The following is a 26790-nucleotide window of genomic DNA, read 5'->3' on the forward strand; positions in this document are numbered from 1 at the left end:
AAAATTGATTCCCTGTTCACATCACTGACAAACTGAAATGGTCCACCCACACAGACAGTGTGGTGAAGAAGGCGCAACAGTGCCTCTTCATCCTCAGGAGGCTGAAGAAATTTGGTTTGGCACCTAAAACCCTCAAACTTTTACAGATGTACAATTGAGAGCATCCTGTCAGGCTGTATCACCGCCTGGTACGGCAACTGCACCACCCGCAACCACAGGGCTCTCCAGAGGGTGGTGCGGTCTGACCAAAGAATCACTGGGGGCAAACTACCTGCTCTCCAGGTCACCTACAGCACCCGATATCACAGGAAGGCCAAAAAGATTATCAAGGACTTCAACCGCCCGAACCACTGCCTGTTCACCACGCTAACATCCAGAAGTCGAGGTCAGTACCGGTGCATCGAAGCTGGGACCGAGAGAAGCTGTTTTTCAGTCTTTCTCAAGTCCATCAGACTGTTGAATAGCCATCACTAGCACAGAAGCTGCTACCTATATACATAGACTTGAAATCACTGGCCACTTTAATAAATGGAACACGAGTCAATTTAATAATGTTTATGTATCTTGCATTACTGATCTCATATGTATTTACTGTATTCTATACTATTCTACTGTATCTTAGTCTATGCCGCTCAGACATTGCTCGTCTTATATTGTATATTCTTAATTCCATTCCTTAGATTTGTGTCTATTAGGTATATGTTGTGAAACTGTTGGATATTACTTCTTAGATATTACTCCACTGTTGGAGCTAGAAACACAAGCATTTAGCTACGTCCGTAATAACATCTGCTAAACTCGTGTGTGTGACCAATAAAATTTAATTTGATTTATTGCAGCATTGTTGGACATTATTATGCTGCCTTGGCAGATTTCTATTGTAAAGTGTAAAGCTCACACTCATGGACATGATGTTTCCCAAGGCAATGTCACGGCTGATGCAGCTGCTAAGACAGTTGTTCTTGCAAACCCTAAGGGAATGTGCCTACAGACAGTTTCAGTTCCTTTTTCTGACTTAGTTACTGTAAATGGTGTGGCTGCCTTACAAGATGCTACTGATAACAAAATGAAATGGTAACGGACTGGGTATAATTGTAAACTACATGATGATGGGGTATGGAGGCACCAGAGCGGTCGCCTAGTGGCTCTCCCCAGTTTGTTGGTTTACCTTGGATGCATGTGTGTGTTGCATGTGTCCAAAGGGGGAAATGGAAAGTTCTTGTAGAAAAGAATGGTACACACCCAAATCTACTACAATCACCGCACAAATCTGTGCCCAATGTCTAAGTTGTCAAAAACACAGAAAACCAAGTATCAACCTCTGTCTAGCCTACCAGTCCCCTGTGGCCCTTTAGTAAACAATTTAGAAGCCTCTTGAACCTAGACTTGGAACTCCGGTACCGCTTGCCATGCGGTAGCAGAGAGAACAGTCTATGACTAGGGTGGCTGGAGTCTTTCACAATTTTTAGGGCCTTCCTCTGACACCGCCTGGTATAGAGGTCCTGGATGGCAGGAAGCTTGGCCCCGGTGATGTACTGGGCTGTACGCACTACCCTCTGTAAAGCCTTGCAGTCAGAGGCTGAGCAGTTGCCATACCAGGCAGTGATGCAACCCATCAGGATGCTCTCGAGGACCCATGCCAAATCGTTTCACTCTCCTGAGCGGGAATAGGTTTTGTCATACCCTCTTCACGACTGTCTTGGTGTGCTTGGACCATGTTAGTTTGTTGGGGATGTGGATGCTGTTACGGATACAGGTATCCTGTGTGTGTGTGTGTATTTACATTTACATTTAAGTCATTTAGCAGACGCTCTTATCCAGAGCGACTATTTATTTTCTCTCCTCCTCATAGGTGGCAAGCATCATTCCCCAATCAGTCATCAATCAGTCGCTAATCAGAAGACACACCTCCTGTTTCCAATACCCTATCACATTCCCTTTCCCTTGGTTTAAAAATCCTGTCTGTTGTTTGCTCGAGAGCTCAATCTCTCTTTCAATGCCATGTCTGTAGATCTCTTGTTTGGTTTTTGCAACTACATGTCACTTTGTCCCCACCTGTGAGTATTGGTTTTGTTATGGTGTTTGTTTGACGGTGGGAAAATGGGGTACCAAGATAAGTCACCCATGAGCATACATTACCCGTAGGAATACTTTGTATAAAAACACTAGTTAGAACTGGGCGGACCACCCACTGTATTTTTATTTATGTTAGTTAGTTAGCTGTTGGTGAAGTAAGCTAGTCTAGCTTAGGGGTCTTTTTGGATACTTATTATTTATTTCCTTGGGTCCAGAAAAGGCCCCTTTTCCTGCTCCCCCCATTACCGTGTGTTTTCCAATAAACCCTGAGGGTTTGACGGTAATTTAGTTGTCTGTGGTTATTTCGTTCTCACTCTTACTTTTTCACTATTATAATTTGCATGAGTCATGTTACGGGTCTCGTTACCATCCCCCCTAGACTGTCGGGCCAAAAGGGATTCGTAACAGATGCCAAGGAACTTGAAGCTCTCAACCTGCTCCACTACAGCCCATTCAATGAGAATGGGGGCATGCTAGGCCCTCCTTTTCCTGTAGTCTACAGTCATCTCATTTGTCTTGATCACATTGAGGGAGAGGTTGTTGTCCTTGCACCACATGGTCATGTCTCCGACCTCCTCCCTATAGGCTGTCTCATTGTTGCGGGTGATCAGGCCTACCACTGTTGTACACCAGCAGACTTAATGATGGTGTTGGAGTCGTGCCTGGCCGTGCAGTCATGAGTGAACAGGGTGTACAGGAGGGGACTAAGCATGCACCCCTGAGGGGCCCCCGTGTTGAGGATCAGCGTGGCGGATGTGTTGTTACCTACCCTTACCACCTGGGGTCGGTCCATCAGGAAATCCGGAATCCAGTTGCAGAGGGAGGTGTTTAGTCCCAGAGTCCTTAGCTTAGCAATGAGCTTTGAGGGCACTATGATGTTGAACGCTGAGCTGTAGTCAATCAATAGCATTCTCACATAGGTGTTCTTTTTGTCCAGGTGTGAAAGGGCAGTGTGGAGTGCAATAGAGATAATGGTGTTGATGTGAGCCATGACCAGCCTTTCAAAGCATTTCATGGCTACAGACGTGTGCTACAGGTCGGTAGTCATTTAGGCAGGTTACAATAGTATTCTTGGGGACAGGGACTATGGTAGTCTGCTTGAAACATGTTGGTATTACAGACTCAGACAGGGAGAGGTTGAAAATGTCAGTGAAGACAATTCCCAGTTGAGTACACTTCCTGGTAATCCGTGTGGCCCTGCAGCCTTGTGATTGTTAACCTGTTTAAAGGTCTTACTCACATTGGCTACGGAGGCTACGGTGTTTACAGGTTGGTTATGTGGTCACTAGTAGTGAGCTGGTCAACTGTTTGTTCACCCTCCCGAAATTGCTAATAACCCATCCGTAACTGCCCAACTATATGATAAAGTGAAAATCTGAGGGCTGCACCCAACCCTAACCCGCGCTGTAGGCTATACAGTCAGATATGGCAGAAATGTTTTTACAGGGGGTGCCTGATTATTGTTTTTGTGCCTAATTTAGACATGTTTCTGCTTATAATTTCAGACATTTTGGAAGGCTATTTTGGTAGTCTTGTTAGTCAACTTGTTGTCAGGACATCTAGACGTAGTGGGTGGAGGAGTCAGGCGCAGAGAGCAGGGTAGTTAGACACGTGGATATATTTATTCCCAAAGCAACAGAGTATCGGTCAATTCCACAAACACGGGTGTTAAAAGACCCAGTCCAAAACAAACAGGACGAAACGGTTCGGGAAATAAAATCCACAAAAAATCACACACACCAATAACAGAAAAACAAGCCCGCACAAAAGCCGGCGGGCCTACCAGGTTTAAATAGCCCAAAACTAAAACCTAAACAAGAAACAAGGTGCAACTAATCAGACAACACTAAATGAAACAGAAAAGGGGATCAGTGGCAGCTAGTAGGCCGGCGACGACGACTGCAGAGTGCCGCCCGAACAGGAAGAGGCACCATCTCGGCGGGATTCGTGACACTTGTGTATAATTAGATACATACAACTGTCATTACAGTACATTGCACTAAAAGACGAAATAAACTCTCGCTCACCAGAATGTCATAAATTATAGAATGAATGCTTCAATTTCATTAAACATTTCTTTATCTCTGCTTCTTTCACTGAGCTTTTTTGTTGTTGGTACATTTCCAAATTACATTTGTTTAACTGGTTGTAAGGGAATAGAAAGCTAATGACCCAACATGTTGCTGGTTTCTGATAAGATTTCAGAATGAACCTGGAAGAATCCATTGAAGGGTTTAGGTAAACTGCCTGGGAGGTATGAGTATTTGTAGATGCAAGTGCACAGTTGGTGTACATTAATGTCATAAATAGACAAGATATTGAGATTCTTAAACAAAGGTACAGATGGAGCCAGGTAATTAGTGGTGGCTAGTCTTGCAAATGTATTTTGTACGATGAATAATTTGTGTAGGCATGTGTTCTGGTTCAGACAATATTTATTGTAAATGGTATATGAGTAAATGAAGCTATACTATAGAGTTAGGAAGCAAGCCTAATGAACCAAACCACTCATCTTCCTGATGATACCAACAGATTTCATCACTTTGCTGCAGACAAATTGATTATGAGCTTTCCAGGATAACTTTTCATTAATTACAACTCTGAGGAATCTAGTGGATGTGACCTGTTCCATTTCATTTCCACCAATTGAGATTCAGGCTCTTTTTAAAAAACATTATTATTATTTTTTAAACAATATTTCTTATTCTTACTCGTGAATACAATGAAGTTGGATTTTTAACATTTTAAAGATAAACAAAATTATCTGGAACCATTCACAAAATGTGTCCATGCCGGAGTTGGCTTCATTAATTAGTGAATAAATATTATTGTGTGATAAAATCAAATTGGTATCATCAGCAAAGAGAATGGGAAGTACGGTAGAAGAGACAGCAAGGTCATTGATATATATTAGGAATAACAAAGGTCCAATTATCAAACCCTGTGGAACGACACAGGATATCTTGGCCCTGGTAGATGCACAGCCGTTTGCATAAATAAACTATATAACCAATTATATGTATAATCATGAAAATGTAATAATGCAATGTAGAAAGTAATATTTCATGATCAACTGTGTCAAACGCTTTGGATAATACTACCAAATACTAATTGAGTGTATGTAAACTTCTGACCCACTGGGAATGTGATGAAATAAATAATTCTCTACTATTATTCTGACATTTCACATTTTTAAAATAATGTGGTGATCCTAACTGACCTAAGACAGGGAATATTTACTCTGATTAAATGTCAGGAATTGTGAAAAACTGAGTTTAAATGTATTTGGCTAAGGTGTACGTAAACTTCTGACTTTACTGTATCATTTCACTTGGACATTATGGGGTATTGTGTAAAGCTCACACGCCAGTGACCCCAAAAAATGACCCCAAAAAATCTAAATGGAATCCATTTTAAATTCTGTAACACTGCAAAATGTTGCAAAATGAAATGGATGTGAATACTTTCTGAAGGCACTGTAGATTGCTGTTATCCCATATACAGTGGTTTAGTTGTACTTTCTTTGTTTATAAAGCATAATGGTAACTTGAAAAAAAGCTTGTTTTCAGTGAGATACTGAGACAACGACCATTACATTAAACATACACCAATGATAACACAACGTAATAGATTAACCCTATCAGTCCCTAGAACCCAGCAACAATGTATTTATCTGCATGTCCAGCCCTTGTATTTCGCCTCACAATGAAGTGTTTCACCATTTTCTTTTCAGGACAACCAACACACAACACTTTTACATAAACAGTCTGCATCCATGAGTTTTAATGCTTGGATTTGAGATGCCCAATGTAATATTGATTGTACCACATTGTTTGTATAGTGCTCTTTATAGAAACATTTGTCACTAAGTGCTTAAAAACAACCCTTAGCAAACACATCAATCTAACTTTATCAGCTTGTAACACTTTTTACTAGTGCTTAAAAGCAACCACAGCACACATCACTGCTAAGTGTCTGACTTACTGATCGTAGGTCACTATGGAAAAGTGTCTGCTAAATGACCATAATGTAAATGTAGTCCAAAGTCATTATTTACCCTGTCATGGAACAATAGATTCCATAGAGATTGTAAGCTACTGTTAAAGCCTTGATAGATTCCCTCCAATCAACAGTAGCTGCATTGTCTTAAACATGTTGCCAAGTGATGGCACAATAGTCCATCTTCCAGACCTCTGGTCAGTGTCATGACACCTTTATGTAACACCCTACATATGTTTTATTGCCAGTTTTCCCTTTCCTTGGGCGTTACTCTCTGGAGGCAGCCATGTCATATCAGTGACCAGCTCCATGACCTTCTTACCTGTCTGCAGCCACCCGGCCAGGTAACAAGGCCTGGCCCACTATCAACACCAAGCTGCCTTACGACTTCTTCCATTTTGTGTAAATGACCAATAGACGGAAGAGAGGGCAGTTACGGTGTATTCGGAAAGTATTCAGACCCCTTCCCCAGGTTACAGCCTTATTAAAAAATATTTACAAATTAAATCCTCAAATCTACACACAATACCCAATAGTGATTAAGTGAAAACAGGCTTTTAAAAGATGTTTAAAAATAAAAAACAGAAATACCCGATTTACATAATTATTTATACTATTTGCTATGAGACTCGAAATTTAGCTCAGGTGCATCCTGTTTCCATTGATCATCCTTGATGTTTATACAACTTTGAGTCCACCTGTGGTAAATTCAATTGATTGGAAATGATTTGGAAAGGCACTCACCTTTCTACATAAAAAGGTACCACAGTTGACAGTGCATGTCAGAGCGAAAAGCAAGGCATGAGGTCGAAGGAATTGTCCGTAAAGCTCCAAGACAGGATTGTTTTGAGGCACAGATCTGGGGAAGGGTACCAAAAATTGTCTGCAGCATTGAAGGTCCCCAAGAACAGCGACCTTCCATTTAAGAATGATGGAGAAGTTTGGAAGCACCAAGACCCTTCCTAGAGCTGACCGCCCAGCCAAACTGAGCAATCGATGGAGAAAGGCCTTGGGAGGTGACCAAGAACACGATGGTTCCCGAGTTCCTCTGTGGAGATGGGAGAATCTTCTAGGTCAGCCATCTCTGCAGCACTTCACCAATCATGCCTTTCTGGTAGAGTGGCCAGATGGAAGCCAATCCTCAGTAAAAGGCACATGACAGCCTGCTTGGAGTTTGCTAAAAGGCACCTAAACGACTCTCAGACCATGAGAAACAAGATTTTCTGGTCTGATAAACCAAGATTGAACTCTTTGGCGTGAATACCAAGCATCACGTCTGGAGGAAGCCTAGCACCATCCCTATGGTGCAGCATGGTGGTGACAGCATCATGCTGTTGGGATGTTTTTCAGTGGCAGGGACTGGGAGACTAGTCCGGATCGAGGGAAAGATGAACGTAGCAAAGTACAGAGATCCTTGATGAAAACCTGCTCCAGAGCGCTCAGCACCTCAGACTGGGGAGACGGTTCACCTTCCAACAGGACAACGACTCTAAGCACACAGCCCAAGACAACGAAGGAGTGGCTTCGGGACAAGTCTCTGAATGTCCTTGAGTGGCCGAGCCAGAGCCCAAACTTAAACCCGAACGAACATCTCGAGACCTAAAAATAGCTGTGCAGCGACGCTCCCCATCCAACCTGACGGAGCTTGAGAGGATCTGCAGAGAGGAATGGGAGAAACTCCCCAAATACAGATGTGCCAAGCTTGCAGCGTCATACCCAAGAAGACTCGAGGCTGTAATCCCTGCCAGAGGTGCTTCAACAAAGTACTGGGTAAAGGGTCTGAATACTTATGTAAATACTGTTAGCAAATACCTTTGTTTTTATTCATTTGTACATAGTTAAACTTTTTTTCTAATAAAATGTCATTTTCAGTGATTCATACTTGGATTGTCTTACATAGCAGGCAACAGTGGTATTCAGAAAAACAGCCAGATGGTACATTCATTACAGGGTCTTATTTACAACAAATTAGATGACAATCCATTGCTTATTTGAATACAGGCATAGCACATACAAATCCATACATTTTGATACAAATATCAAATGTAACATTGTATTGCAAAGCAGGATACTGGCATATGATATGAATCCTACTAATCAATTAAAATCAGCTTGAATATGCAGATAATGTTTGGAAGGTTGACTTAACATTGGCTCATGATGTGGAATCTACAGTTGAAGTCGGAAGTTTACATACACTTAGGTTGGAGTAATTAAACTTGTTTTTCAACCAGTCCACATATTTCTTGTTAACGAACTATAGTTTTGGCAAGTCGGTTAGGACATCTACTTTGCATGACACAAGTAATTTTTCCAACAACTGTTTACAGATTATTTAACGTATAATTCACTGTATCACAATTCCAGTGGGTCAGAAGTTTACATACGCTAAGTTTCCTTTAAACAGCTTGGAAAATTCCAAAACATGTCATGGCTATAGAAGCTTTTGATAGGCTAATTGACATCATTTGAGTCAATTGGAAGGGTACCTGTGGATGTATTTCAAGGCCTACCTTCAAACTCCGTGCATCTTTGCTTGACATCAAGGGAAAATCAAAAGAAATCAGCCAAGACCTCCACAAGTCTGGTTCATCCTTGTGAGCAATTTCCAAATGCCTGAAGGTACCACGTTCATCTGTACAAACAATAGTACGCAAGTATAAACACCAGGAGACCACGCAGCCGTCACACCGCTCAGGAAGGAGACGCGTTCTGTCTCCTAGAGATGAACATACTTTAGTGCGAAAAGTGCAAATCAATCCCAGAACAGCAAAGGACCTTGTGAAGATGCTGGAGGAAACAGGTACAAAAGTATCTATATCCACAGTAAAATGAGTCCTATATCGACATAACTTGAGAGGCTGCTCAGCAAGGAAGCAGCCACTGCTCCAAAACCACCATAAAAACGCCAGACTACGGTATGCAAATGCACATGGGGACAAAGATTGTACTTTTTGGAGAAATGTCCTCTGGTCTGATGAAACAAAAAATAGAACTGTTTGGCCATAATGACCATTGTTATGTTTGGAGGGAAAAGGGGGAGGCTTGCAAGCCAAAGAACACCATCCCAACCGTGAAGCATGGGGGTGACAGCATCATGTTGTGGGTGTGCTTTGCTGCAGGAGGGTCTGGTGCACTTCACAAAATAGATGGCATCATGAGGAAAGAAAGTTATGTGGATATATTGAAGCAACATCTCAAGACATCAGTCAAAGCTTGGTCGCAAATGGGTGTTCTAAATGGACAATGACCCCAAACATAGTTGCAAAATGGCTTAGAAATGAACATACTTTGATGTGAAAAACCCCATACCTCAATCTTATAGAATGTTTGTGGGCAGAACTGAAAAAGCATGTGTCGAGCAAGGCCTACAAACCTGACTCAGTTACACCAGTTCTGTCAGGAGGAATGGGCCAAAATTCACCCAACTTATTGTGGGAAGCTTGTGGAAGGCTTGAACCAAGTTAAACAATTTAAAGGCAATGCTACCAAATACTAATTGAATGCATGTAAACTTCTGACCCACTGGGAATGTGATGAAAGAAATAAAAGCTTAAATAAATAATTCTCTCTACTATTATTCTGACATTTCATATTCTTAAAATAAAGTGGTGAACCTAACTAACCTAAGACAGTGAACTTTTACTTGGATGAAATGTCAGGAATTGTGAAAAACTGAGTTTAAATGTATTTGGCTAAGGTGTATGTAAACTTTCGACCTCAATTGTATCTAGCCTGAGTGCCAGTGTGTTATCATACCAACTTATTTTCACTCATTGTCATGCCAAATGTTTGGCTTGACAATGACAACAATTGAGTTGGCAAGAGTACAAACGGCTCTCGGACCAGGCTAGTAACTCAGTGTAAGCTCCTGTCATTGTGGAATGACTGAAATGGTGTATGGATTGTGAACACTATTTAGAATATAGCCTTGTTTATTGAACAATTCCAATGACACTATAAATGGATAATGAAAAATGCCATCATGTTCCTCTTCCTGCATCAGAACTCAATTTTATGCTGTCGGAGGAGAGCTCGTAGTTTACTGTTCTCTTTTTCCTAAAAAAGGGGGAAAGAGATTGAAGGGTGGGTTAAAACCAGGTTTGTTGACTATGCTCTTCATAAAATGTAGAATCTAAACGCCTTAACAGGTCTCGGGCAGGTGGTATTTTGGGTTCCCAGGGGCTGCCCAACTCACCATCTTGCCATTGTGCTCTTGTAGGTCGTTAACTTGCTGGACCAGGTGATCGTTGCTCTCCTTCAGCTTTTGAACTTCGCGATCGGCCCGTGACTTCACAGACATCAGGATTCCTGGGTGGTGGAAGAAACCATGTCATGTTGGACACAAACCCATTCTGTGACATTGGTGACCTAGCTAGCTACTGTATGTGACATAAAAGTTTGTGTTCATTAGGGCAAGCTTTAACATGTTTCACAATGGAAACCTTACAATTTGTGTTTGTTATTGGACATGTCCAGGGAGTGCCTAATGAACATGACCAGTGGGGGATCTCTCACCGTTGACGATCCTGGCCACCCTCCAGAGCCTGAGGAGGATCAGGAGGCCCATGCCGTCAAAGGCATCTTCACTGGCGATATACACAATGTCCAGGATGAAGGACACAATCACCACCAGCCCGTCAAACACCTCAAACTTGTGATGGAAGAACTCCAGCCGGTAGGCAAAGAGCTTTCCAGCCAGCTCCACCATGAAGAAGGTGAGAAGAGCCAGACTCAGGTAGTGGAAGACCTGATGAAGAGGGAAAGGACAGAGGAGGAGTTGTAAGAAGGTTTGGGGTCACGCATTTCTTGATCCGTGTGCCAAATGGCAACCTATTCCCTAAATTTAACTAGGCAAGTCAGTTAAGAACACATTCTTATTTTACGACAGCCTACCCCAGGCAAAATTTCCCCTAACCCGGACGACGCTGGGCCGATTGTGCGCCGCCCTATGGGACTCCCAATCCCGGCAGTTGTCATACAGCCCGGAATCGAACCAGGGTATGTAGTGACGTCTCTAGCACCGAGATGCACTGCCATAGACCACTACGCCACTCGGTGGACATATCTCACCTGAGGGGCAACGTGTCCATGCTCCAACTTGATGACTGACAGGTCGATCAGCAGCTCGCCCAGCACAAAGAATGCATCCAGGATGACCAGGCATACCACAGCTATCTAAACCAAAAGGCAAACACTCAACATCAAAGAACAACACCATAGCGATCCAAACCACAGTGAAACACCCAACATCAGTAAAGACCAACCTTCTGACAATGTACAACAAGAGAAGGGGAGTGAATTTACTGCCACATTTGCAGCCTAGACTGAGAAACACACATTCCCCATCCACAGTTGACATTTGATTTGAGCAAAGGTAACATTGACTAACTGTGTTGGATAGATAGAATGAGCATTGCCTACTCCACTCATATTCCATACCTGGAATCTGTCTGAGCTGTAGAGTCTCTTCAGGGAGTCTCTGAAGGTGACTTGTAAGTGGGGCAGCTGTCCTGTGGCTGGTCCAGTCTCCTCTCTAGCCTCATGCAGCCCCTCGTTGTGCCAATGGGCTGTGTGGTCATCACCCACCGTGGTGAAATGCCTCAGGTACTTGGACATGGTGCTGCAGGGGGGTGGGGTGGCCCACCACAAAGAGACTGTGGTTTTCCTGGTTAGACGTTAACTGAATGTTAAATGCCAAAGCTATCAAATGTCACAAGTTTGTCTGAAGTACAATAACTCAATAGCCCTAGTGTTTATCTAAGGTTTTCATTTCCTAACATTGACATTGTTAGTTTAACCAATTTACTAGCATTAACAAGGTTCATATCATCCCCAGCATGTTGATTAGGCGTTGGGATACATATTGTAACCCTCAAATGTTCATATACACAAAGAATAGACAGCCTATTGCAACTTATGACCGACTGCTCTAACAGTAATTCATTGTACTGTACAATACGAGTATACTTCTACTTTTAAACATTACAAAAGCATGCAAGATGTCAACAAACCAAACCCTTTGACTCAAGATGCAAGTGAACTGTGTGGCCAACCTACATTGAATTTCCTAAGAAAATCTACACCAATAGATTTTATCATTACAATAAATAATTGTTTTATTTATTTTGTCAAAAAGCTTTAATACATTTAGTGATAATGGTCAACAAATGGTTTTAACAATGTAACAAGTGTAAAATAGTAGGCTAATAATAAGCATATGTCAACAATTCTATAGCCTGGTCCAAGATCTAGGAGAGGGGGTGACCTCGACAATTTATTGTTAAAACGAGAGGCTGCCTGGATCTTTAATTTAAAGACCTTTGCTCCCTTCGGTCTCAACATAGACTTTGATCTGAAGCCATTCTTGTGATTGTTGTCATTTTGCTATTCATTGTAAATGTTTGTAGGCCTATGTAGTCAAATTGTATCTATGATCGTACGCTATCCATTCATGTTTTTTGTATGCTATTTTAAAATATGAGAATTAACCAATGATATCAGGCCACACCCAGCCATGATTACAGACACCTGTATGTGTGTCTTTTGACACTATATAAATGAGTCACCCCGCAATGTTTGTCATTGTACCCTGATGAAGACAGCTTGTCTGTCGAAATGTTGGACATAAACATTTCTGCACGTGGCTCTCCTTTATTTTCCAAGATCTGTTTGTGTCATGTCAACTCCTTGTCATGCCAGAGCCCTATACTATAAATCAAATCCAATTTTATTTGTCATATTGGCCAAATAGAACTGGTGTAGTCTTTACCGTGAAATGCTTGCTTACGAGCCTTTCCCAACGATGCAGTTTGAAAATAATAACAAATTGTAACACAAGAGGAATAAAATACACAAGAATGGAGCTATATACAGGGAGTACCAGTACCAGATCAAGGTGCAGAGGTACGAGTTATTTTAGGTAGATATGTACATGAAGGCAAGTAGATACAGTGGGGCAAAAAAGTATTTAGTCAATAACAAAAGTTGATCTCAATACTCAATGTTATATACCCTTTATTGGCAATGACAGAGGTCAAATGTTTTTCTGTAAGTCTTCACAAGTTTTTCACACACTGTTGCTGGTATTTTGGCCCATTCCTCCATGCAGATCTCCTCTAGAGCAGTGATGTTTTGGGGCTGTTGCTGGGCAACACGGACTTTCAACTCCCTCCAAATATTTTTTATGTGGTTGAGACCTGGAGACTGGCTAGGCCACTCCAGGACCTTGAAATGCTTCTTACGAAGCTACTCCTTCGTTGCCCGGGCGGTGTGTTTGGGATCCTTGTCATGCTGAAAGACCCAGCCACGTTTCATCTTCAATGCCTTTGCTGATGGAAGGAGGTTTTCACTCAAAATCTCACGATACCCCTATTCATTCTTTCCTTTACACGGATCAGTTGTCCTGGTCCCTTTGCAGAGAAACAGCCCCAAAGCATGATGTTCCCACCCCCATGCTTCACAGTAGGTATGGTGTTCTTTGGATGCAACTCAGCATTCTTTGTCCTCCAAACACGACGAGTTGAGTTTTTAACCAAAAAGTTATATTTTGGTTTCATCTGACCATATGGCATTCTCCCAATCTTCTTCTGGATCATCCAAATGCTCTCTAGCAAACTTCAGACGGGCCTGGACATGTACTGGCTTAAGCAGGGGGACACATCTGGCACTGCAGGATTTGAGATCTTGCGTGGAGCCCCAGATCGAGGGAGATTATTAATATTAAGTTACAGGTCTGTGAGAGCCAGAAATCTTGCTTGTTTGTAGTTGACCAAACACTTATTTTCCACCATAATTTGCAAAGAAATTCACTAAAAATCCTACGTCATTTTCTGGATTTCTTTTCTCATTTTGTCTGTCATAGTTGAAGTGTACCTATGATAAATATTACAGGCCTCTCATCTTTTTAAGTGGGAGAACTTGCACAATTGGTGGCTGACTAAATACTTTTTGCCCCACTGTATGTACAGTCGTGGCCAAAAGTTGAGAATGACACAAATATTAATTTTCAAAGTCTACTGCCTTAGTTTGTATGATGGCAATTTGCATATACTCCAGAATGTTATGAAGAGTGATCAGATGAATTGCAAAGTCCCTCTTTGCCATGCAAATTAACTGAATCCCCAACAACATTTCCACTGCATTTCAGCCCTGCCACAAAAGGACCAGCTGACATCATGTCAGTGATTCTCAAATTAACACAGGTGTGAGTGTTGACGAGGACAAGGCTGGAGATCACTCGGCCATGCTGATTGAGTTTGATTAACAAACTGGAAGCTTCAAAAGGAATCATTGTTCTTCCTCTGTCAATCATGGCTACCTGCAAGGAAACATGTGCCTTCATCATTGCTCTGCACAAAAAGGGCTTCACAGGCAAGGACATTGCTGCCAGTAAGATTGCACCTAAACAATCATTTATTGGCTCATCAAGAACTTCAAGGAGAGCGGTTCAATTGTTGTGAAGAAGGCTTTAGGGCGCCCAAGAAAGTCCAGACAGATAAACTACATCTTACGGAACAACGTGGACTGTGAAGAGACAGACCGACAGACACATAGTCACACATGCACTCTACACACGTAAAGCCCAACCCTCCCCTAACCTGGACGACGCTGGGCAAATTGTGCGCCGTCCCATGAGTCTCCCAGTCGCAGCCTGCTGCGACAGAGCCTGTACTCGAACCAGGCCATTTTCTCAACAGTAGGGTTACAGGTTTACTTTGTAATTGTTCCTCAACTGCAGTGTACCATACCATTTTCTGGCTCAGTCTCTAATTTTATCCAATGTAAAAAAATAAATTTCTAATTTTGCTACATAGGATCAAATACAGGTCACAAATTGTTAATACCTATCACATTACACATTTAGTAATGACAGCATTTGCATTCCAAACTGTACGTTTTTCACGAGATTGTATTTTGAAATTTGCGAAAGTCAAACACAGCTGCAACCAACCATAGACATACTCTATAATCCATTGATGGCAGTTTCCATTCAAGTTAAGACTGGCAGCCACTGCTAGCGCATTCGTTTTAAAGTCAAATTGAGATTCCAAAACCCTTCTATGGATGGTATGTCTATGGCCACAATGCAACAAGCTGTTCCACGTGTAGAAGAAGGAGCGATAGCCGCGGGAAAATGATGCTTGTGCATTGATAATCACACAACAAGATGCCCATTAACAATAAGTATTAAAATAAAGCCTACTTTCTGATGAATTTGCAAGATAACTTGTATTTCATTTTGACACAAATGAAAATTTGGCACGGACTTGTCCCATGGGTTGTTGATGTTCAGGCATTCCACTAGCTCCTGTGTCTCTCAAACTCGGTCCACGGGACCACAAGTGGCGTATGTTTGGTTTTTGCCCTAGCACCACAAAGCTGATTCAAATCAACTAATCATCAAGCTTTGATAATTTGAATCAGCTGTGTTGTGTTAGGGCAAAAACCAAAATGTGCTCAGAGTTTGGGAAATGCTGCTAGCCATTTGTAATGTGCACGCACAGTAAAACGTGTGCTTGTGGCAGGTGGACGCAAGTATGGGGAACTGCATAGGCCTACTTGGGGTGTGTCTGAAAGTGAACATTGCGAAACAAGTGGGATCATCAATACCAGTGGGTGTGTGTCGAAACCTGACAATATTTTAGCTAAGCCAGTGAGGCAGAGTAGGATCATTAAGGTGGAAGGTTAGAAACAAACATAGCAGGTTAGGAGAATAAATGTAGCAGGTTCAAATCAAAGTTTATTGGTCGTGTACAGAGGTATGCAGATAACCCAGGTGCAGCAAAATGTTTGTTTCTATACTGAATAAAAAAATATAAAAACACAACATGCAACAATTTCAAAGATTTTACTGAGTAAATGTTCATAAGGAAATCAGTCGATTTAGGTCCAAATCTATCAATTTCACATGACTGGGAATACAGATATGAATCGGTTGGTCACAGATACTTATTTTTAAAAGGTAGGGGTGTGGATCAGAAAAGCAGTCCGTATCTGGTGCGCAGCGCGATATATCTCCTTCGCATAGAGTTGATCAGGCTGTTGATTGTGTGGAATGTTGTCCAACTCTTCTTCAATGGCTGTGCGAAGTTGCAGGATATGGTTGGGAACTGGAACACACGTCGATCCAGAGCACACCAAACATGCTCAATGGGTGATGTCTGGTATGCAGGCTATGGAAGAAATGGGACATTTTCAGCTTCTAGGGATTGTGTACAGGTCCTTACAACATGGGGCAGTGCATTATCATGCTGAACCATGAGGTGATGACGGCGGATTAATGGCACGACAATGGGCCTCAGGATCTCATGGCATCTTTGTGAATTCAAATTGCCATCAATAAAATGCAATTTTGATTGTTGTCCGTAGCTTACGCCTGCCCATACCATAACACCACCGCCACAATGGGGCACTCTGTTTCACAACATTGACATCAGCAAACCGCTAACCCACACGCGGCTTGTGGTTGTGAGGCCGGTTAGACGTACTGCCAAATTCTCTAAAAACGACGTCTTATGGTAGATAAATGAACATTTAATTATCTGGCAACAGCTCTGGTGCAAATTCCTGCAGGCCGCATGCCAATTGCATGCTCCCTCAAAACTTGATACATCTGCTGCATTGTGTTGTGTGACAAAACTGCACATTTTAAAGTGGCCTTTTATTGCCCCCAGCACAAGGTGCAGGAACACAAGGATTTCGCTACACCTGTAATAACATCTACTAAATATGTGTATGTGACCATTACAATTTGATTTATTTGACCTTTGTAATGATCATACTGTTTAATCAGCTTCTTGATATACCACACCTGTCAGGTGGATGGATTAAGTTGGAAAAGAGAAATGCTTTAACAGGGATATAAACAAATGTGTGCACAACGTTTAAGAGAAATACGTTTTTTGTGCGTATGGAAAATGTCTGGATGGGCTCTTTTTTTCAGCTCATGAAACATGGGACCCATATTTTACGGTAATATTTGTGTTCAGTGGAGGTCCAACACTACAGTAATACACACAATCAAAAATAAGAAGCTGTTTGTCTGTCTCTAAGTCCCAGCTTTGATGCACCTGTACTGTCTCCACCTTCTAGGCGGTAGCCGGGTGGGGTGAACAGGCCGTGAATCCGTAGAAAAGCCATATCTACCGTCGTAGTATGGATGAAGCCTGACCTGGACTGTTAAACTAAATGAACCTGGCTAGTATTATAAAATCCTGAGTAGATCTAGCTTACTTCGTAGTATACCACTCCGGAGTGACAAGGCTTTGACATGATAACACAAACAGATCTGGGACCAGGCTATCAGTTTGAGGCCACACGAGAAATGACACCACTCAGTCCACGGAGGACTGGAATTGCCACTCACTATTGTAGAACCATATAATGTGTTGGCAACAATGTTTCGGAATACTGAGCGACACTTGCGGGGACAGTCTAATCTACAGCTCAAACCCAGGCACCTTGAGGACAACTCGTGATTTCCTGCTGGTATAAAAAAAAAACAACGCCCGCTCTGCACTTTACACTATGTGCAAATCAACTGAATTAACTGGCATAATACATAGTTTATCATTCGTGTCATCCTTGAACTATTTACTTTAGAGTAGCGCCTTAAAATATGTTCATATCCACCAAAGAAATAGCCAGTTCACTAATATAATACCATCTGAGTAACACCAAATCCTATTGCAGTGTAAAGCGATAACCACCTTCAACAAATAAAGTATTTGTTTTACCTTAATGTAGACCTAGAGCTTTAATAGTTTATAGTCCCGTTGAAAAGTTGTTGATGTCCTCCGTTTTTCCCATAAAACCTTTGTCCTCAACTCCGCCTCTGTCTCAGAACCAGCACATTCCAAGAGGAACGGCGCCCGTGTAGACGAAAGTTGACTGCATTAAATTTGGAACTGCACCGCCTCCCAGATTTGAGCCTGATATTCAAAGGCTATGTCGGCTCAAAACAAAAGTGATGTAGCCTAATTTACGCACGTGTATTAATGAGTAGGATTAGGTGTTTTTCTTGCAAATGTGATTGCTTTTGATAAACGCTTTATCTGCCTTCCCAATGAAAACAAGTTTGAAAATGCAAAAATGTATTTTTATGGAAAAGAGATGTATGTTTCTGAATGATCACCATGCTGCCTTGTTGACAAAATGACAGAGCAGCTCCCGATGACGTGATGGGCCATTGTCCAGTGGCATCACTAGGGCTGGGCTTCAGCCCCAAATGTTTTTTGATCGAGCAGGAACCTTTTGATGTTCCATAACCACACATCACCAGTGGCAACCCGTCATCGGTGCGGCAGGGTAGGCTAGTGGTTAGAGCATTGGACTTTTTGCAAGTTCAAATCCCCGAGCTGACAAGGTACAAATCTGTTGTTCTGCCCCTGAACAGGCAGTTAACCCACTGTTCCTAGGCCGTCATTGAAAATAAGAATTTGTTTTTAACTGACTTGCCTAGTTAATTAAAGGAAGAAAAAACATAAACATTCAGGGCAGGTGGGGCAGAGCCACATGTTCTGAGCCCCACATTTTTAGCACAAATATATATATATTGGGGGCCTTGCCTGTTTTGCATGTTATTTTGGCATTCATACTGTCACATATCAATTTGCAAACAATGTAAACATATATATATATCAGTTAATAAAGCCACATACATACATGGTCTCTTTTTTGTTTTCTTGAGTAAGGCAGCTCCAAAATCCAGGTGTTTCAGCCTAGCTCAGTGCTTTCTGTAGTGATGGGGCAAGCCAGCAGAAAATACGGAGCCTTGCGCCATGATTGGCTCAGTGTTCTGTCACTCATGGGGACATTACGTCACCGCCAAGTCTAAGGGGAGACCCTAAAAAATTATAGCCCCTTGGGTGCTGCCATAGAGTTACATTAGAAGTGCACATCTAAGAGGGCTCAAGGTCATTGGCAGCAGACAAAATGAAGTCAAATCATGTTATATGTACTGTAGCTTTTAGTTGACTGATCATGTCAACATCATACTTTCAAAATCTTAGCTAGCAGTCATCATCATTAATCAAGTCGACAATCTACTGTCAAATCCCTTTTAATCCTTGTCACATGAAGAGAAACAATGAAGAGAAATTATAGATAAAACGTATCGGTGCTCATTACACAATAAGTAGGAGATCGCAAATTCCCCAATGAGTGGTTTAGAAGGAATCAGTGACAGTGGCTGTGTGGTCCCAAATCTTTTCCAAGTTTAAAATGATAAACATTCAACATTTGCCATGCTGTCAATGTGCTGCGCTCAAAACAACTGTTAACTCAGAACTGCGATAACTTGACTTCAATAAGTTCAAGAAAACTTGGATGTCAGGAATAAATGAGCTCCCACTGGGAAATATGCTTTGAACGGTCATCCAACTCAGAATTGTAAATCCATCCTCTTTCTAGGGCTACGACTTGAAGATCAATGACATCATCATGATTCAACCTTGTTTTTTTCTTTATGGTGCTGCATAAATTATGTAATATGCCAGGGAGATATGTATACTGTAGCTAAGAAAGTAATACTAAGTGTATGTTGTGTGGTAAGATGTTAGTAGCTTATGTGCATCACCCTAATAAGATGGTTTATTTGCCCCTCTTAATTTTGCCTGTTGTTCTAACTTGATGGTCCACATGTAGCCTATAACCTGTTTTAGAGAAATGTAATCATTGAATATTGTAAGAGCTTCCATTGTCTGCTTATATGCCCCCCTTATTTATCCTACCGTGCTGACTTGGGGTACAGGGAGAACACTGTAAGAACGGCCCATGTTCTGAATTCTGTCGCTGTACATTTGAAAAGTGCTAAACAAATAGTTATATTGACTACATCCGTCCTCTAGCTCGCTCATGAATGTCTTAATATAAATTACGGATTGCCTTTTATCCGCTTGTCATCCCCTTATGCCATAGTTTGTACATCTTAATATTCATTAGAAACCACAATTGTTTAAGCAAGACAGACATATCAACTATGTTTTTTTAAAGGCAGTAAATGAGGCTGAATTAACTGTTTCGCTACCAGACAAGGCTCCACTGATAGCCAGGTTTACCAGTGGTAAGATGTTGGGACTGCTGTTGGGACAGCTTTATGTAGGCCCTAACAGTTTGTGGGCACTGTTTGTTACCATTATAGTGAAATTAATGTATTGTTTAGTGTTGTGTTGTGTAGTGGCTTTGCTGGCATGCATCCCACTTTAAAAATGTTTTGCCCTACCAAGATTTACATGCTAAAATCGCCACTGTACATCACTTGCGCTATGCAGTATTTATTTATGTTTTACTGACATATGTTAATGAGTAGCAGGCACTGCAAGAAGCCCCTGGAGTGATGCTGGGATTGGTTGAGATTTCACAATGCAGTGGACTGATCACATCCATTGACCCCTCCCCCACCCATACAACACTGGTTAGACGTCAATGTCATCGCTCAGCAAAACGCCTCTGAGTCAGTATGGATATTTGGAACTTCTTCCGAAGAGTGGCAAAAAAAGAGCCATTGAATGAGGTGGAGAGGACAGAACAGCCAGAAAGTCAAAGTGCAGCAGCAGCAGAGTTAGCCACAGGTTTGTGCCAATGATTTATACGGAACAAAAATATAAACTCAGCGTGTAAAGTGTTGGTCCCATGCATTTTATCGATGGCAATTTTAATGAGATCCTGAGACCCATTGTCGGGCCCTTCATCCGCCGCCATCGCCGCATGTTTGAGCATGATAATGCACGGCTTCATGTTGCAATCGTGAGCATGCCCGATTATGAGATGAAATAAAAGATCCTAGAAAATTTCCAGATGCACAAAAAGCTTATTTCTCTCAAATTTTGTGCATTCATTTGTTTACATCCCTGTTTGTGAGCATGTCTACTTTGCCAAGAGAATCCATCCACCTGACAGATGTGGCATATCAAGAAACTGATTAAACAGCATGATCATTACACAGGTGCACCTTGTGCTGGGGGACAATAAAAGGCCACTCTAAAATGTGCAGTTTTGTCACGCAACACAATGCCACAGTACGTCCAACCGGCCTTACAACCGCAGACCATGTATAACCACGCCAGCCCAGGACCTACACCTCCAGCTTCTTCACCTGCAGGATCATCTGAGACCAGCCACATGGACAGCTGATGAAACTGCGGGTTTGCAGAACCGAAGAATCTCTGTACAAACTGTCAGTAACCGTCTCAGGAAAGCTCACCTGCATGCTCTTCGTCCTCACCAGGGTCTTGACCTGACTTCAGTTTGGCGTTGTAACTGACCTCAGTGGGCAAATGCTCACCTTCCATGGCCACTGGAACGCTGGAATAGTGTGCTTTTCGCGGATGAATCCCAGTTTCAACTGTACCGGGCAGATGTCAGACAGCGTGCTTGGCGTCATGTGGGTGAGCGGTTTGCTGATGTCAACGTTGTGTATAGAGTGGCCCATGGTGGCGGTGGGGTTATGGTATGGGCAGGCATAAGCTATGGACAACAATTTTAATGAGATCCTGAGGCCGTTTGTGGTGCCATTCATCCGCTGCCGTCACCGGAAGTTTCAGCACGATTTGTACACAATTCCTGTCATGTTTTGTCTTATATTGTCTTGTCATTTTGCTTTTCCTTCTGTTCGTTTTCCCCCTGCTGGTCTTTTTAGGTTCGTTCCCCTTTTTCTCTCTCCCTTCCTCTCTCTCTTCTCTCTATCGTTCCGTTCCTGCTCCCAGCTGTTCCTATTCCCCTAATCAATCATTTAGTCTTCCCACACCTGTTCCCTATCTTTTCCCCTGATTAGAGTCCCTATTTCTCCCCTTGTTTTCCGTTTCTGCCCTGTCGGATCCTTGTATATTGTTCACCGTGCTGTGTCTTTGTATCGCCCTGTCGTGTCGTGTTTCCCTCAGATGCTGCGTGGTGAGCAGGTGTCTGAGTCTGCTACGGTCAAGTGCCTTCCCGAGGCAACCTGCAGTACATGATCGAGTCTCCAGTCTGTTCTCATCATTACGAGTGGAATTGTGCTTTATGATTGAATATTTACTTTACTGGATTAAAGACTCTGTTTTCGCCAAGTCGCTTTTGGGTCCTTATTCACCTGCATAACAGAAGGATCCGACCAAAGAATGGACTCAGCGACTACAGACGCTCGTAACACTGCCGTCGAGATCCAAGGAGCCATGCTCGGCAGACACGAGCAGGAATTGTCTGCTGCTCGCCATGCCGTGGAGAACCTGGCCGCTCAGGTTTCCGACCTCTCTGGACAGTTCCAGAGTCTACGTCTCGTGCCACCTGTTACTCCCTGGCCTGCCGAGCCTCCGGAACCTAGGGTTAATAACCCACCTTGCTACTCCGGGCAGCCCACGGAGTGCCGCTCCTTTCTCACCCAGTGTGATATTGTGTTCTCTCTCCAACCCAACACATACTCTAGAGAGAGAGCTCGGGTTGCTTACGTCATTTCACTCCTTACTGGCCGGGCTCGAGAGTGGGGCACAGCTATCTGGGAGGCAAGGGCTGATTGCTCTAACAATTACCAGAACTTTAAAGAGGAGATGATTCGGGTTTTTGACCGTTCAGTTTTTGGTAGGGAGGCTTCTAGGGCCCTGGCTTCCCTATGCCAAGGTGATCGATCCATAACGGATTACTCTATTGAGTTTCGCACTCTTGCTGCCTCTAGTGAGTGGAACGAGCCGGCGCTGCTCGCTCGTTTTCTGGAGGGACTCCACGCAGTGGTTAAAGATGAGATTCTCTCCCGGGAGGTTCCTTCAAGTGTGGACTCTTTGATTGCTCTCGCCATCCGCATAGAACGACGGGTAGATCTTCGTCACCAGGCTCGTGGAAGAGAGCTCGCGTCAACGGTGTTTCCCTGCTCCGCATCGCAACCATCTCCCTCCTCTGGCTCAGAGACTGAGCCCATGCAGCTGGGAGGTATTCGCATCTCGACTAAGGAGAGGGAACGGAGGATCACCAACCGCCTGTGCCTCTATTGCGGACTTGCTGGACATTTTGTTAATTCATGTCCAGTAAAAGCCAGAGCTCATCAGTAAGCGGAGGGCTACTGGTGAGCGCTACTACTCAGGTCTCTCCATCTAGATCCTGTACTACTTTGTCGGTCCATCTACGCTGGACCGGTTCGGGTGCTACATGCAGTGCCTTGATAGACTCTGGGGCTGAGGGTTGTTTCATGGACGAAGCATGGGCTCGGAAACATGACATTCCTTTCAGAGAGTTAGACAAGCCTACGCCCATGTTCGCCTTAGATGGTAGTCATCTTCCCAGTATCAGATTTGAGACACTACCTTTAACCCTCACAGTATCTGGTAACCACAGTGAGACTATTTCTTTTTGATTTTTCGTTCACCTTTTACACCTGTTGTTTTGGGTCATCCCTGGCTAGTATGTCATAATCCTTCTATTAATTGGTCTAGTAATTCTATCCTATCCTGGAACGTTTCTTGTCATGTGAAGTGTTTAATGTCTGCCATCCCTCCCGTTTCTTCTGTCCCCACTTCTCAGGAGGAACCTGGCGATTTGACAGGAGTGCCGGAGGAATATCATGATCTGCGCATGGTCTTCAGTCGGTCCCGAGCCAACTCCCTTCCTCCTCACCGGTCGTATGATTGTAGTATTGATCTCCTTCCTGGGACCACTCCTCCTCGGGGTAGACTATACTCTCTGTCGGCTCCCGAACGTAAGGCTCTCGAGGATTATTTGTCTGTGTCTCTTGACGCCGGTACCATAGTGCCTTCTTCCTCTCCGGCCGGGGCGGGGTTTTTTTTTGTTAAGAAGAAGGACGGTACTCTGCGCCCCTGCGTGGATTATCGAGGGCTGAATGACATAACGGTTAAGAATCGTTATCCACTTCCCCTTATGTCATCAGCCTTCGAGATTCTGCAGGGAGCCAGGTGCTTTACTAAGTTGGACCTTCGTAACGCTTACCATCTCGTGCGCATCAGAGAGGGGGACGAGTGGAAAACGGCGTTTAACACTCCGTTAGGGCATTTTGAGTACCGGGTTCTGCCGTTTGGTCTCGCCAATGCGCCAGCTGTTTTTCAGGCATTAGTTAATGATGTTCTGAGAGACATGCTGAACATCTTTGTTTTTGTCTATCTTGACGATATCCTGATTTTTTCACCGTCACTCGAGATTCATGTTCAGCACGTTCGACGTGTTCTACAGCGCCTTTTAGAGAATTGTCTCTACGTGAAGGCTGAGAAGTGCTCTTTTCATGTCTCCTCCGTTACTTTTCTCGGTTCCGTTATTTCCGCTGAAGGCATTCAGATGGATTCCGCTAAGGTGTCAGTGATTGGCCCGTTCCAAGGTCACGTGTCGAGTTGCAGCGCTTTCTAGGTTTCGCTAATTTCTATCTGCGTTTCATTCGTAATTTCGGTCAAGTTGCTGCCCCTCTCACAGCTCTTACTTCTGTCAAGACGTGTTTTAAGTGGTCCGGTTCCGCCCAGGGAGCTTTTGATCTTCTAAAAGAACGTTTTACGTCCGCTCCTATCCTCGTTACTCCTGACGTCACTAGACAATTCATTGTCGAGGTTGACGCTTCAGAGGTAGGCGTGGGAGCCATTCTATCCCAGCGCTTCCAGTCTGACGATAAGGTTCATCCTTGCGCTTATTTTTCTCATCGCCTGTCGCCATCTGAACGCAACTATGATGTGGGTAACCGCGAACTGCTCGCCATCCGCTTAGCCCTAGGCGAATGGCGACAGTGGTTGGAGGGGGCGACCGTTCCTTTTGTCGTTTGGACAGACCATAAGAACCTTGAGTACATCCGTTCTGCCAAACGACTTAATGCTCGTCAAGCTCGTTGGGCGTTGTTTTTCGCTCATTTCGAGTTTGTGATTTCTTACCGTCCGGGTAGCAAGAACACCAAGCCTGATGCCTTATCCCGTCTTTTTAGTTCTTCTGTGGCTTCTACTGATCCCGAGGGGATTCTTCCTTATGGGCGTGTTGTCGGGTTGACAGTCTGGGGAATTGAAAGACAGGTTAAGCAAGCACTCACGCACACTGCGTCGCCGCGCGCTGTCCTAGTAACCTTCTTTTCGTTCCTGTTTCCACTCGTCTGGCTGTTCTTCAGTGGGCTCACTCTGCCAAGTTAGCTGGTCATCCCGGTGTTCGAGGCACTCTTGCGTCTATTCGCCAGCGCTTTTGGTGGCCGACTCAGGAGCGTGACACGCGCCGTTTCGTGGCTGCTTGTTCGGACTGCGCGCAGACTAAGTCAGGTAACTCTCCTCCTGCCGGTCGTCTCAGACCGCTCCCCATTCCTTCTCGACCATGGTCTCACATCGCCCTAGACTTCATTACCGGTCTGCCTTTGTCTGTGGGGAAGACTGTGATTCTTACGGTTGTCGATAGGTTCTCTAAGGCGGCACATTTCATTCCCCTCGCTAAACTTCCTTCCGCTAAGGAGACGGCACAAATCATCATCGAGAATGTGTTCAGAATTCATGGCCTCCCGTTAGACGCCGTTTCAGACAGAGGCCCGCAATTCACGTCACAGTTTTGGAGGGAGTTCTGTCGTTTGATTGGTGCGTCCGTCAGTCTCTCTTCCGGGTTTCATCCCCAGTCTAACGGTCAAGCAGAGAGGGCCAATCAGACGATTGGTCGCATACTACGCAGCCTTTCTTTCAGAAACCCTGCGTCTTGGGCAGAACAGCTCCCCTGGGCAGAATACGCTCACAACTCGCTTCCTTCGTCTGCTACCGGGTTATCTCCGTTTCAGAGTAGTCTGGGTTACCAGCCTCCTCTGTTCTCATCCCAGCTTGCCGAGTCCAGCGTTCCCTCCGCTCAAGCGTTTGTCCAACGTTGTGAGCGCACCTGGAGGAGGGTGAGGTCTGCACTTTGCCGTTACAGGGCACAGACTGTGAGAGCCGCAAATAAACGTAGGATTAAGAGTCCAAGGTATTGTTGCGGCCAGAGAGTGTGGCTTTCCACTCACAACCTTCCTCTTACGACATCTTCTCGTAAGTTGACTCCGCGGTTCATTGGTCCGTTCCGTGTCTCCCAGGTCGTCAATCCTGTCGCTGTGCGACTGCTTCTTCCGCGACATCTTCGTCGCGTCCATCCTGTCTTCCATGTCTCCTGTGTCAAGCCCTTTCTTCGCACCCCCGTTCGTCTTCCCTCCCCCCCTCCCGTCCTTGTCGAGAGCGCACCTATTTACAAGGTACGTGGGATCATGGACATGCGTTCTCGGGGACGGGGTCACCAATACTTAGTGGATTGGGAGGGTTACGGTCCTGAGGAGAGGAGTTGGGTTCCGTCTCGGGACGTGCTGGACCGTTCACTTATTGATGATTTCCTCCGTTGCCGCCAGGATTCCTCCTCGAGTGCGCCAGGAGGCGCTCGGTGAGTGGGGGGGGTACTGTCATGTTTTGTCTTATATTGTCTTGTCATTTTGCTTTTCCTTCTGTTCGTTTTCCCCCTGCTGGTCTTTTTAGGTTCGTTCCCCTTTTTCTCTCTCCCTCCCTCTCTCTCTTCTCTCTATCGTTCCGTTCCTGCTCCCAGCTGTTCCTATTCCCCTAATCAATCATTTAGTCTTCCCACACCTGTTCCCTATCTTTTCCCCTGATTAGAGTCCCTATTTCTCCCCTTGTTTTCCGTTTCTGCCCTGTCGGATCCTTGTATATTGTTCACCGTGCTGTGTCTTTGTATCGCCCTGTCGTGTCGTGTTTCCCTCAGATGCTGCGTGGTGAGCAGGTGTCTGAGTCTGCTACGGTCAAGTGCCTTCCCGAGGCA

The 26790-nt window shown here is 43.9% G+C and overlaps 1 protein-coding gene across 1 annotated transcript; it reads right to left on the reverse strand.

The window, feature by feature from the left end:
- Window positions 1–9992: 9992 nt before the first annotated feature.
- LOC124003603 (voltage-gated hydrogen channel 1-like) lies at window positions 9993–18034 on the reverse strand. Its single transcript, XM_046312000.1, has 6 exons — window positions 17814–18034; window positions 11518–11743; window positions 11149–11253; window positions 10594–10825; window positions 10274–10386; window positions 9993–10134 (listed from the first exon to the last, which is right to left on the reverse strand). The coding sequence occupies exons 2-6, from the start codon at window positions 11692–11694 to the stop codon at window positions 10078–10080; spliced, it is 684 nt and encodes a 227-aa protein (XP_046167956.1). The 5' UTR covers window positions 11695–11743; window positions 17814–18034; the 3' UTR covers window positions 9993–10077.
- Window positions 18035–26790: the final 8756 nt, after the last annotated feature.

Source organism: Oncorhynchus gorbuscha, linkage group LG18 (assembly GCF_021184085.1).
Source record: "Oncorhynchus gorbuscha isolate QuinsamMale2020 ecotype Even-year linkage group LG18, OgorEven_v1.0, whole genome shotgun sequence".
NCBI lineage: Eukaryota > Metazoa > Chordata > Actinopteri > Salmoniformes > Salmonidae > Oncorhynchus > Oncorhynchus gorbuscha.